This window comes from Notothenia coriiceps, unplaced genomic scaffold (assembly GCF_000735185.1).
Source record: "Notothenia coriiceps isolate Sejong01 unplaced genomic scaffold, NC01 NC01_scaffold00016955, whole genome shotgun sequence".
Taxonomy (NCBI): Eukaryota; Metazoa; Chordata; class Actinopteri; order Perciformes; family Nototheniidae; genus Notothenia; species Notothenia coriiceps.
The window spans coordinates 2218-16672 of record NW_011349656.1 but is presented as its reverse complement, the minus strand read 5'-3'; the positions used below and the strand labels follow the sequence as shown (position 1 = coordinate 16672).

General features: G+C 42.0%; 1 protein-coding gene across 1 annotated transcript; it reads right to left on the bottom strand.

Annotated features, from left to right (window-relative positions):
• Positions 1-1269: 1269 nt before the first annotated feature.
• Positions 1270-4940, bottom strand: LOC104949960 (protein Tob1-like). The gene is made up of 2 exons (XM_010776404.1): positions 4720-4940; positions 1270-3394 (listed from the first exon to the last, which is right to left on the bottom strand). The coding sequence occupies exon 2, from the start codon at positions 3233-3235 to the stop codon at positions 2237-2239; it is 999 nt and encodes a 332-aa protein (XP_010774706.1). The 5' UTR covers positions 3236-3394; positions 4720-4940; the 3' UTR covers positions 1270-2236.
• Between the last annotated feature and the right edge of the window lie 9515 nt (positions 4941-14455).

Here is a 14455-nt window from a genome sequence, read left to right as displayed (position 1 = left end):
AGACTTCTATGCCTATTAATCATAATTATGCTATAGTGTAGTTTCAACATTGAAAATCCTGAGTCTCGCACTTCGACAATGCAACACAAGTTACAGTTGACTAAAAGCAAAACACATAAAATAGTGCAATATGGTTCAGGTAAGTGCCAGGTATAAAACAGTATGTACACATTGAATAGAACAATATACATTTGGTTAGGAGAGCAAAGACTGGTGTCCCTATATAAAGAGGCAATGACATCAACTTGGAAAGTTTTAAATGTGTCTCACTAGGGCGGATAACAACTTTTCCATCAGAAAAGGCTACTCCCCTGAGCGCCAGAGGAATTAATTTCCAACTTCAAGGGTTCTGAGCAATTTGTTTGCCACACCAATCTAAACTAAGATGACTTATTAACACATTTCAGAAGTAGAAATACGTGTGCAGGCCGTATTAAAAAGAAATACAGAATTATATAAGGTTGAGCTGCTAGCTCAAGCTTAATAATTGTCCTACAGACTTAAGAGTGGTATAAATCTTCACATCTAACTGTAAAAAGAAAGCAAAACAACATTTCTACACATATACATGTGGTTAGCATCTAAATTAACATCTAACTGGCTTTAGGTGTGTTTAGCTAGCTAGGTTTGCTCAGCCATAAAGACACTTCTGTGTACATAAGTATTTGATAAAGGGAGGAGAAGTTCCTTTTATCATAAAAACACGCAACCTATTTCCTTCTCAGACCTTTGAGTCACTGAACTGCAAACCTGATTATGTATAAGGTGAGTAAAGCTGTTGGAATTCTAAACATGGATGTATTTTTAGCTTGTTCTTTACTACGCTGTTCACGCCTTCACATGACATCCAGGGCTATGATAGCCAACCAGTGTAATGACACTACTGTATTTCTTTCCAGCCTGTAAACATACCACCTAATATACACCGTGAAATAAACAAAGAAAGGCTCAATTAAATGCGATGTTTCATACCGCTACAGTGAGGTGTGACTGATCGTAAATAGCTCTTCACCTGTTCTTGTGTCACGCGCTGAGACACCAACCTCCACCTTTAAACCCCAACACATCCAAAGATTACAGTAATATGCTCCAGGTTTAGAGTGCACAGTCAAATCTTCATTTTGAACCTGAGGTTGCCCTCATGACTGACAACTCATGACTATCAACACGATCATCTGGCCAATGGCAGTCTGATAGTGGTTAAATATAAAGACAATAGAAGTTACCGTGGTGTATAAGCAAGCAATAAATAAGACAGATTTCCACAGACAATGTTCAACTGTAGTTTATTTTATTAAAAAGACCAGGGTGCAAATATGAAATTAAAAAAAATAAAGACAAGCATATCATTTTTAAGCATTTAATACAAACTTAACAATATAAACTATTTCAGTCCCTCTTGACATGTAAGACACTGACTCAAAATACTTTGTTATACCGTATTTTTATCAAGTATTGCACAATGTAGGTACAAAATTAATATTCATACGATTACATTTTGTCCATTGTATAGCAAAATCTTTTTAACCTCTTAACAGAAAATACAATTCATCTTTCAGAAAAAGCAAATATTCCTACACTTGAATTCCATCACTAAGGAATACTCTGTACACAATCTTTAGAACATTTGATGTATTTTTTTTTTCAAGATGGATTTCTTTAACAATTGTCTTTCAAAAAAAGAAAAAAATAAGGAAAAGCTGCTGCAGCCATCACAGATCACTGGAGTAGTAAAAAGATATAAATGCAACACCATGTCATAGAAACAATATATACTCTGATATCTTACAAACTCTGTACTAAATTAAATTATACAATTAGAAAAAGACCAAGTAACCCCACTTAGTAGTGCCAATTCATAAAAACCAGCATTGTCTTACCACCTGTAAAATACTGTAAGAGACCAAAACTTGAAGCTTGTATTTTTATTTTATTTTTTAAACTTTTTTTTTAAAGAGTATTTTCTCAACATGGTAAAAAAGATTTGTGCTTGGTTGGCAAAAAGGAAAAAGAAAAACAAGTATGCATGTTGAATTGAAGTAACCAAGCTTGGATGTGTTTGTACAACAAGCTTTTAGTAGAAACAAACTCAAGGGGCTCAGTAAAAACACCCTTGGGCACATGCGCTTGACTGACTAGACACTATATCCTTGAAAGTCCAGATTCTAAGTGTGCGTTTTTGTTTTTCCTTCTCTTTGAGCCACCATCATTCATAAATAACATCTGGATGATGAGTTTAGTTAGCCATGACTGGCTGGAATTGCTGGTTAGAATACTGCATGTTGCTCAGGCTGAAGTTGAGGCCATCCATAAGGGACTTGTCGTTGAGGCTTCCGTAGGCCGCAAACACGTCAAAGGCATTGCTGTACTGCAGGGGGCCGAGACCCGGGGAGCCCTCCCCGGGGAACACAGCTCCGGGGCTGGCTGGGCCCTGGAGGTTGGGGAACACAAACTCCTTGGCGTTAGGGGAAAGAGCAGAGGCCTTCTGTTGCTGCTGACCCAGGCCCAGCCCGTACAGTGAGTGCATGGAGGTGGAGATGGCTTTCTGCTTCAGTAGGGTGTTGACATTCAGACCCAAGTTATTGGTGGGGGAAGTGCGGGCCACTTTGCTGCTACTGCCGCTGTTAGTGTTGTTGCCGCGGCCGTTGCTCTTCATTTTGGTGGAGCCAAATTTGGTGGCAGCAAAGGTGGCAGTGGTGAAGGTTAAGGGCTGGGTGGAGCGTGGCATGAAGGAGGGGCTGACAGCAGCCGACTGCCCGAAAGGAGGGGAGGGGGAGCTGGACTCTGAGGAAGCCCCGACGGGGTCGCTGATTGGCATGAAGACCTGGGCCTCAGGATTAAAGCTGTTCTTGATCTCCTTGTCCAGCTCTGAGCCATTCTCATTGTTATCATCCACATAAAGCACCTTGACCGGTCCCTTCTCCCCAATCTGATAGGAAACCTCAAATGGGTCGATCCACACACTAAGGTCCTGAGGGAGATTATTCCGGACATCTTCGATATCCAGCCCGCTCTCTTTGGCTGCCTGCTCCACAACAGGGTCCACCTTCTCCCCTACATGGATGCACCTGAACCCTGAACCTTTGTATGGCTTATCTGGATACCAGTGGCCTTCATATTTTTTCTTCAGCTGCCTCTCAAGCTCTTCGCCGAAGATATTCACACGTCGTCGAGGGAGTTTGTTGTATAAATAGGAAATAATAAAGTTGAGTGCTACTTGAATTTCAAGCTGCATAGCTGCTTCAATGACAAGGGCGATTCTTTTTCAGTCACAGAGTTGCTTTTTCCAAGAGTTGCAAAAACTTCCACAGCAGCAGTGATAGGTTTAATGAAAATAATCTGATTGAGTGCTTGATGCCGAAATGAATATCCTTCCAGGGATTGGTTTAGGATCCTGAAAGAGGGAAAAAATGTAAGTATATACACAAGTGTTTATATAGTATAAGCAAAAGTAACCCAAATAAAAACACAATTATGATCAAGGACATTTCCTCTGCGGAAGCTCCTAGTAATCTATAGTCACCTTTCACCCCCTACATACAACAGTGCTGCATCTCAGCTGTACAATATCAACAGCTATAAATAAACAAGCCACTGACTCAGAGACCGTGTCAGCAGTGTGTGTTCCCCAGCGGTCTGCTGTGACAGAAATACGCAAGCAGGGTTGACCTCTGCAGAGGGAGGAGGTTCTGGTGGAAGGTGTCAAGTCAGAATGATTTTAGATTGTCTGATTTTGACATGTTCAGACAAAACTCCTTCCCCTTGGTATATAAGGGATCAAATGTTTCATTAACCTACCCAGGCTATTATAATGCTTTCCCCTACACAGACCATAAGCTACAGTGGGAAGAGGGGCACGCACAAGCTTGTGACGAAAATTGCTGTTACATAATCAACATTCAAAGTCTATCCACGGCTTTAAAGCCCTTTCTACAACAAAGCAAAGGGCACACGGTGTGACAATACATACAAGTACTAGTGTCTTTCTCATCATGTTCGGCTCTGATAATGATCAACTTGTATTAATCCCCAAGGGGAAATTCAGTTTTGCACCGTATACAATTACACTTATAGGCACGAAATACACCCACACATTCACAAACAGGACCTATATACATGCACTGATGAAGAGGGAAAGGGCTGACAGTATTCCGGCGCCAGGGAGCAGCTGGTGGTTCGGTGCCTTGCTCAAGGGTAAGGGGGAACTGGCACCTATCCAGCAACTGGTCCACTCTCTGTATATTCGGTCTGATCGGGACTCGAACCGGAGACCCTTCGGTTCCCAAGCCCTACAGACTGAGCAATACCCGAACAAGCAGCATTAGCTGGCCAGCTCAATGGAGGGTGTGAACAGAATGTAGCTTGCTAGCTATCTTGAAAGCCAGATAGGATACTGTTAATGTTTAACTCGACCGGCTGGTTATCAGTGTTAACCTGCAGCAAGCCAAAGACACACAGCTGATAGTTGGGTCACAGCAAATTGGTTTTAAACTGGAATGACGACGCTGTTGATCGATAGCAAGCTAACGTCAAGTAGCATTTGAATCAGCTAATGCTACAGCCTGAATATTCAAATATAAAAAGGCAACGTTCAACAACACCACCCTTGAGTGACAGTTTGATAATTTGTCGTTTATTAACAAAATACAATACAACCATTTTCATTTACGAAAACATGAATGATATACCGACGTTAACTTCAAGGTAATATTTACTTACATGGAAATGTAAAGCAGGTCCTTCTTTAAGCAGCCAGAGTCCTCCCCAGCAAATGTTAAACAGCGTCGAGTTTTTTTTTAAAGGAGATACAAAAAGATGTTGCCGTCGTTGTGTGTTTATAATGCTCCAGGCGTTTTTGCTCCTGTGGGGTATAGTTGAATTCCGATTCACAGGCTTGCAAGCTAGCTCCCCACAGCCTGGGAGTTTTTACAACTCTGCCCTTTAAAACTTAGGCTGATTTGTTTTTATAGTAGTCCTCCGCCACGGACATGAAGGAGGTGGTGATACGGCTTGCAGAGGTCAACACCCTGTACGTGGTTTCTATTGGCCAAGCGCGAAATCGTCATCAACAACCACCCCACCTACCGCTGTGATTGGAAGATTTTGTGCTCAATCATCCACAAGGGTTCTATTTACGGTAGTGGTTTGCCTTTCATGTGCTCTGGACTATTTTCTTCGAGTACATTTAGATAAATTATCTGAGGAAAGCCTTGTTAGGACTTCTGTAACATCATTGAAACAAATCTACCACCAACTGGTTGAAGTGTAATAGACAGAATATATAAATGTATAAATGTTATGCTAAGTCTTATTAAAGATAGGTGTTCAGCTTTGTGATCCATTCAACATATGGCTTAACAAGGAGTCTAGTGTGGTGATAAGGCTCCATATTCTGTATAATCACTGTTGCCAAGTAACCACTGAAATAAAACTACATGGCTCTGCTCCTACCACTACAGGGCAGAGCTAGATGTGGCGGAGGGACACACCTGCGGCTGTGTTCCTGCCCCTCACAAATATCATTTTGATGTTCCTAGAGCCAGCTGCGTATCTGTAACTGTGGTTATCCCCATATCAGCACAATTTCCACCACTGAATCTCATAATTCCCACCTTTCTTAATATATAAATTATTTTCCACTCAGAACCTGTGATAAAGTTATCTTTAACTGTGCTGTGTCTGTGCTGTTGAATGGTAATATTCATAATACAGTAACTCAATGGATCCTGGCTCTGCTCCTGCCTTCTTGTTTTCAGCAGTGGATTAAGATCTCCCCTGTCAGGCCTAAGGTGTTTGACGACAAAGCCTGTTCTTACCTAACACGGTCTCCGTCACTGTGTGTTTGCACAGTAAATACAATGCCACATGAATTGTACAGCTGGGAGGGAGGTGGCAAGGGAGGAGGAGGAAGAGAGAAGACAGGCTGTTCTTTGGAGGGGGGAGCTGAGAAACATAAGTATTTCCTGACTAAAAGAATCCACTCAAATGGTGTATTTCAGTCTATAAATGTTACTTTTGAGAGCTCATTTATTGGTGACCTGCCTGGTGTATGCTCTCTGGTAGGAACAGCAGGGGAGTCAATATAATGTAAGGTTTTTATGATTGGTCTGAATCAATTATAATGTAGATAGTGTGTTCAAGTATTGTTCCTAACTAAACCATGATAGCAGACATGAGAACAATTAACAAATTCCTCTCCCACTCATACCCCCATTAACATGGACACATACGCTTCAAAGTACATTATACATTATAGCAAACACAAGAGTGGCCTTGGACAAGCTGCTTTATCACTGGTGAAAATTGAATAATGTATGGAGTACAAAGAAACATGAAGCAGAGAGGGAGAGCTTCAGCAGTCTTTTGTAGCTATTCTATAGTCTCTTTATGTTCTGTATTCTTAGCATTACCCCTATTCCCTCTCCATTCTTAGCCTCCTCCGTCAACAGGGCTCTTTTGTGGGTAGTTTCCACAGTTAGCATATACGCTACATGGGGATAGCTACTCTAAGCTTTTTTGTTGAGTTTTGTCTTTTTCTCTGGTATGCAGTGATGCGGTGTATATGTCTAGGCCTATATGCTAAAAGGGATGTTGAGACATGGTTTCTAAACGCAGATGCTGTCATTATTCTTCAGAAAATACATTGTGCAATTAGCCCTTATTTCAAAATTATAAATTAAAGAGGCCCTATTATGCTTATTGGGGTTTTAAGTTTCCTGTCGAGTGTTATAGGTTTTTGGGCATGTAAATGGTCTGCAAATGCTAAAATCCCTGTGTTCCCTCCAGAGGGAGTTTCTCTCCCACACACTCCCCCCCAAAATGCCTCCATTGGACTCCTTTGTTTACTAACATAACATAATGACATCACTATGTAACACTCGTATTTCTGTTATTTTGCATTTCGCGTTTAGCACTGCAACACATTGTACGTGACATGCTAAGGGGTGGGACATCTCTAAGCGGTTGACCAATCACAACAGAGCCGGTCAGCTAACCAATCAGAGCAGACTGGGCTCTGGTTTCAGACAGAGGGTGAAAAGAGGTGCTGCAGCACAGGCAGTATGAGAAAAATAAAGAGCTTTTTGAACATTAAAGCATGTCACAGCAGAGTCACTAAATACAAATATGAATCTGAAAATTTGTATATATGGCCTCTTTTAATGTCATATATTGCTACTTAAAATAGCCTGGTTTTAGCGAAAATGCTTTTTTGAAGTAGTGAGAATATAGCTGGATAAATGAGACTGTTCTGTTGAGTGAACGTTTGTACGAATCCTTGATATAGTTTGACATTTGTAACATTTTTTACTGAAGTATTTATATCTACTCCTCAAGACTTTTCTCTTTAGATTCTTGTTTTTACTGTGGAAGCATGCGATAAAAACTAATCTTTCTTTAAGAATTCAGCATAACATAGGTTTTAATTGAAATACAAATGGTCATTTTGGGGGTTGAAGATATAATGTAGATATTGGGATATGTATAGTTTATTACAATGCTACTGTTGACAATTTCCTCAGTGCTACTTCTCAGTGCCATAAAATGCATTCTCATTGTAGCTGGAGTGCTGCAGTATGCTGCAGGCATAATGGAGATATCCTCCAGCCTCCAGATTGAGTCTCAGCAGGTGTGAGAGATCATTCCCTCCACTGCCGAGGATATTGTGTGATGGATGCTACGATCTCAAACTCAACACACCACAGGGGCTTTGGAGACAAACCAAGGCCACCAGAGCAGGGTCGGCTTGTTTTGTTCCCTCCCAGCACAGGAAATGTGTGACAATGACCAAATGTTCAAACATGTTTCAAGTTGGTTGCATCAATGTTTCCCCGCATTTGTAAGAAATAACATGAGGATATCTAGAATCCCTCTGCTCATTCTCCGACTGTGTCTACTCGGTAAGTAAGTGTTAGTTTTGGCTGTGGGAAGGTGGTGCTTAACAATGACCTATTTGTTATTCTCCACCCGAGTATGGATCTGCTGGTGAGCGGAGAAAGTTTCCTCCTGTTGTTGAGAGTCTGTCTGCCTGGGACCTGGAGGTAAACACAGCTAATGAAGTTAGATGTTTAAGCATGAGTCATGCACATTTTTTTGTGAAGTCAGTTCACATAGACATTTTTCCCCTTCTCTTCACAAAGCTGTGAAATCCCTGTCTCTTCTATCTGGCTTTGAAGCTGCACACAAGCTCTGCTAAATTCACAGATGTGGTCACTGGATTTTAATCTGATATGTGTAACATCACATGCTCAATACTGGTTAGGATAAGAGTATTATGAATATGTGCTCCTCTTTGTTTGCTTATTACAAAGTAAAGAGTGGAACAATTGTCACAGGATTAATATCTTATGGTTATATGACTTAACACTCGGGTAGATTTATTAGACCCTGTTCTTTTCAGTGTACTTCAAAGCCCAGGCAATGTTAAAAAAGGTGACTTCACTGTCTCACTCTGTCACAGCGGGCTATATTCATATTTCCAGCTCTGAATTTGTACCTGCAGGACAAAGGAGAGACTTTTTTTATTACCCTTTCCAATTTACTTCAAGCAAATCATGTACTACTCTCATATCTGGTTATTTATTTCCTTGGAAGATGAACAAGTATAATTTCAAACTGCAGTTCATAATTTAACCCTGTGCCGCGTTGAAGACAGGTTCATTTATCTGGTTTCCTTTTCAACATTGTGTGATTTCTAACCAAGTGAAGCAGAATTCATTTTTATGTCTATACTGCTTACAGCAACAGCAACTAAAAACATGTTAGAACATTTTCGTTTGTCTGCTACAAACAATATTTCTCTATTAATAATTAAGTACATGAATAAGTTTAGTGAAAGAGGTGACTTGTTATGATGAATCTTCGGGAATTATCTCTCGACTCTGCTGCTTCGCTCAGCTCTGCAGAGCATTTGAGCGTCTTTCAGATTGAGTTTTTCTGAACTATAACTTATCTGTGATCTCATTAGGGTTATTTTCAATCATAGAATGCAAATGTTTTTAGAAAAAAAGGACCTGATAAACAATCAACTGTATGATACTTGACCAGCACAATGGTACAAAATCAAAGTTAGGAACCAGCGGATACAAAGGAGTCAGTGGAGACCCAAAACTAAAAGAGAGTAAATATTGGCTACTGAAGGTGTCCGGAAACCTCAATGCTGCTATGTATTTGACTTTGTGCCAACCAGTTCCCCATATCCACTTTAAAAGGTGAAAATGTGTCAGTGTTGCAATCACCGCTAAATGCACTTTAATACAGGGGTATCTTCTCTTGCACTTTAGGTAGCTCTTGTATCTTCTCTTGCACTTTATATGTCGTTGCTGCTATATTGTATTACCATGTCATAAATACTTGTGTATGCTGCTCTTGCTCTTTTGCACCTTTTGCATATCAGGTATTTTGTTTTTGCTATATTTGTAAAATGTCCATCTCCATCTTCTCCCGATTATCCGTGGTCGGGTCACGGAGGTAGCAGTTCCAGCAGAGAGCCCCAAACTTTCCTTTCCCTGGCCACATCAACCAGCTCTGACTGGGGAATCCCAAGGCGCTCCCAGGCCAACGAAGAGATATAATCCCTCCAACTGGTCCTAGGTCTACCCCTCGGTCTCTTCCCAGCTGGACGTGCCTGGAACACCTCCCTAGGGAGGTACCCAAGTGGCATCCTTACTAGGTGCCCGAACCACCTCAACTGGCTCCTTTCGACGTGAAGACTGAACTTCTCACCTTATCCCTAAGGGAGACGCCAGCCACCCTGCGGATAAAATCCATCTCGGCCACTTGTATCCGCGATCTCCTTCTTTCGGTCATGACCGATCCTTCATGACCATAAGTGAGGGTAGGAACGAAAATGGCGTGGTAGACAGAGAGCTTTGCCTTCTGGCCCAGCTCTCTTTTCGTCACAAAGCTCCGATTCTCCGGCCCATCTCACGCTCCATTGTTCCCTCACTCGAGAAGACCCCGAGATACTTGAACTCCTTCACTTGGGGTAAGGACTCATTCCCTACTTGGAGTGGACAGTCCATCGGTTTCCTGCTGAGAACCATGGCCTCAGATTTGGAGGTGCTGATCCTCATCCCAGCCGCTTCACACTCGGTTGCGAACCGATCCAGTGAGTGCTGAAGGTCACAGACCGATGAAGCCATTAGAACCACATCATCTGCAAAAAGCAGTGGTGCAATCCTTAGTCCACCAAACTGCAGACCCTCTCCCCCACGACTACGCCTCGAAATCCTATCCATGTATATTACAAACAGGATTGGTGACAAAGCTCAGCCCTGGCGGAGGCCAACCCTCACCTGAAATGGGTCACCGGACTGAGTGCCGAGGACCCGGACACAGCTCTCACTTTGGGAGTACAGAGATTGGATGGCCCTGAGTAGAGACTCCCTCACCCCATACTCCTGCAGCACCTCCCACAGTAACTCCCTGGGAACCCAGTCATACGCCTTCTCCAAGTCTACAAAACAGATGTAGACCAGACAAGCGTACTCCCAGGCCCCCTCCAGGATCCTTGCGAGATTAAAAAGTTGATCGGTCGTTCCACGACCAGGACGGAATCCGCATTGTTCCTCCTCAATCTGAGGTTCGACAATCGGCCTGACCCTCCTTTCGAGTACCTTNCCTCCCTCCTCTTCCTCCAGTTGGACTGTAACTTTCTCCCCCGCCTGCTGCATGCTTCTTAAACTAAATTTCATTCTGTGTGTGTGAGATCCATCCCTGGGCATGCATTTCAATGGATGATGTCAAATTATGCAAATAAAATGCGTCATCATCACAATATATTACCGGAAGCATTAGCATATCGAACCTTGAATACATCCTCTAAGCACCAATCAAAATGTATACACAGCCGGAAGTCATACCAACACTCTATTGAGAAGCCCTCCATCATGTTTGCCAGAAATTATGTCAATGTAGTCATGGCAACTATCCTTACACATTACCACATGCCACAGTTAGTGTAGCACTCAAGTGCTATTTTTTTCCGACAAAATGTCAGATCTCATCTCTTAAATGGCATTGAGGATTTGTTTTATGTAGTTGGTAGTGCCGAGGAGGGAGAGCAGTAGGTATTGAATAAAGTCTACTAAGAAACCCTAACCCAGAGATGAAGCTGCTGTCAGGGTAACCCTTTGTTTTGTTCTGCCTTCATAAACAGCTGACCTGGATGGGAAACAGGAGAAGATTGTTCATGTGTGGCGAAGGTAATGATTAGTGCTGCTCACTAATTCACTCTGTAATTTAATTGTAGACATCCTAATTGGAATTCACAAGGCACTTGCTTGATGTCTGAAGAGGACATATTATGCTCATTTTCATATTTTTCCATGCTTTAATGTTGAAAAAGCTCTTAATTCTTCTCATACTGCCTGTGCTGCAGCACCTCTTTTCACCCTCTGTCTGAAACCAGAGCCCAGTCTGCTCTGATTGGTTAGCTAGCCGGCTCTGTTGTGATTGGTCAACTGCTTAGAGATGTCCCACCCCTTAGCCTATCGTACATACATATAGTACAAATATATATATATAGTACAATGTGTCGAGCAGAAGCGTGAGTGTTACATTGTGATAGCACGATGTTACGGAAGTAAACAAAGGAGTCCGATGTAGGCATTTCAGGTGGGGGGGGGAACCCCCTCCGGGGGGAACTTTGTGTTTTAATCCTTTGCAAACCATTTACACGCAAAAATATAACACACTACAGGAAATTGAAAGCAAAAAAAGTCATAGAAGGGCCCCTATGACTTTGAATGAATCACATAATTCTGTGGCAGACAGATGTGCGTTGTCTGTTACCTGCCCTCCACCTCCACCACCATCACTGCTCTCTGGTTCGGAGAGCTGACACAGTGCAGTTGGGGTAACAAGAGAAGGTGGAGCAATATTTCGCTGATGGATGTCCTTTGATAGAAATGGAGAAAGGTGATAGGCTGGGTAAAAAAGAGCGTGAGAACACCAAAAAGAGCTGCTGTGCAAAAAAATTAGTGTTTCAGGGCCCGCTGTACTGGATGCAACTGCATCAGCAGCTCAATGCTGTAATCTCCGGGGAGGGGGGGAAGGAGAGTAATTGTGACATTGCTCTTTGGCTGAGAATTGCTACTCAGTGCAATTCAGCCCAGTAGTCAGAAAGCATTGGAGTGAATACTCAACACGGTCAATTCAGTCAATTCAGTCAGTTGGGTTGATAAATGGAAATAATAAAGTCTTCGTCGACTGCTCTCACCCAATACTGTACGCCTCCATTTCTGTCTTTCTTTTTCTCTTTTTACATATTTACCATACATCCTCATAGGAGTAATAACATTGAGAAAGGCATGGTTGATTATGCAGACTCACTCACAAATTATTTCTCATTCAAAGTAAGATAAGCGCTCTGGGTCGGTGACTTGTGACCATATAGCTCACCGCAGGTGAGAAGCCTCGACATAATCTGATGTTTGACCTTAGTGGGTCAGCTCCCTGCCTCCTATCTCTCACCATCCAAAACCAACGTCATGTGTCCTTTTGTTGCGCCACCTCCTATAAGTACAATACAAAAGGCCACACAAGGCCTCTCCAGTGCTCAACAATAAAGCTGAGCTGTGTCAATCCGACAAAGCTGCTGGTGTTGGGAAATATCCAATGCCTAGCAGGACACAGAGACACAGTCTCCACTGCAACAGCTTAGCTTACAATGTGAGATAGGAAAATTCCCACATCTTGTTGAGGAAACACGATTTGTAGAAAATACTACTGGGGCAGCACCACAAATTTGAATTTCCTTCAACCACACTTGTTATTGACGTAGAATTTATGGCATAACTGAACATTTGGATCACCCTATTTCTTGGTATTCAGCCAACTTTAGTACTAAATTTAGTTTCAAGACAGTTTAGCAGCATAGCTAAAAACCTTTGTGGTCCCAGAGATTGAAGCCTTCTGATTTCACTGATACCTACATTTTCGCCACCAGCAGATTTGAGTTTTTCTGTCAAATATCTTGAATCTGTTAGACATAATCACATTCCTATCAGCTTCAGCTGTATTTTTGGGAAGTGCTAATTAGCTAAGTTTAGCATGTTAACAAGTCAAACTGAGGATGTGATACAGTAGCATATAGCTAAAAGCAGCAATGTTTGTATGTAATCCTTACAAAGCTGCAGCAAAACTGTGGACTCTTTGGACCCTTTCACACCTGCCTCATATGGTTTTGACTTATCAGTTTGATCCAAACCAAAATTACAGGTGTTTTTTTTATAATGGTTGGCTCTTGTGGAGCAATTACAGGAAGTCAGGGCAGGATATATTCATGTTAAGTGTAGCATAACTCCTTTAAGAAATGGCTCAGTGCAGGGTGGGTGTGGGTTTGACTGAGAAAGACTGAGACAGTGGATGCCCTCAGAGCAGACAGCTGCAGGTTATTGAAGCAATAAGGACAATTTGTGTTTCAATTTTCTATGAATTGACTCTTCAGATCCTCAAGATCTTAGAAAACTCAGGTTTTTGCTTTTTTAACGTGATGGGTAAACTGAATGGTGACAAAGTCTCCCTTGTGCTTATAAAAGCAAAAGCAGGAATGGTTAACTCATTGAACAAGAGAAAAAAGCTAAATAAACAAAATAAGCTGTTGGAGCACATGAAGGTGTGAATACGACATCAAATGCATTTGGTTTAAAGAGCTGGTTGTAAAAAAAATGCCAAAAGAATTTAAAACGTAAAAAAAAAAAAATCTGAGAGGTTACGAGAGAATATCTAAAAACCAATCTATTGCAAGTCTATATCACATGACGACTTGAGGTGGTATGTCATGCCTTAGTGCACTTGTAATTTGAAACCAAATCTAACCAGATCAAATGTAAACAATGCAACTTGGTTTGGACTTCCAGGTGTGAAAGGCCCTTTTTATGTGTGTATTCACCACTAAACAGCTTGGCCCTCAGATGCCTGTATGTATATAATAAGCATTTAGTGTGTGCCTCGGCTTACAGAGGTGCAAATAAATAGGCTGCAGTATGTGCAGCCCAGTGTAGCTAACCTTCTCCCTCTGAGCTGTCAGGCATTTATTTAGCGCAGTGTTTACTGTCTGCCACGACCCGCGGAGTGGGGGGAGACACCCACAGCCCTAAACCGGGATCAGGACTTGTGAGAGCCAATGGATTGAGAAGAATGTCACAAGGAAGTGGTGAGTGATTCCATGTCCATGTGAAAATCCATTAATCACAAATTTGCCCTTATTGAAACGAGAGGTCAAAGAATGAACCCCATCCTGCCTCACTGTGCTTGCCTGTGACCCCTTTCGTCCTTCATTCTTTCCTATTTCTTCACTCTCCTGTGTAGGCGTCTTTGCTCTGTAATGTTTGTCCTTTTCCGAGACAGTTTGCTTTTCTTATCTGTACTTTTTTCCATAAAATGTTCTATATTTTTTCCCCCCTCTGCACTCAAAGTGTGAGTGGCTGAATTCTGGAGCGATGCCAGTACA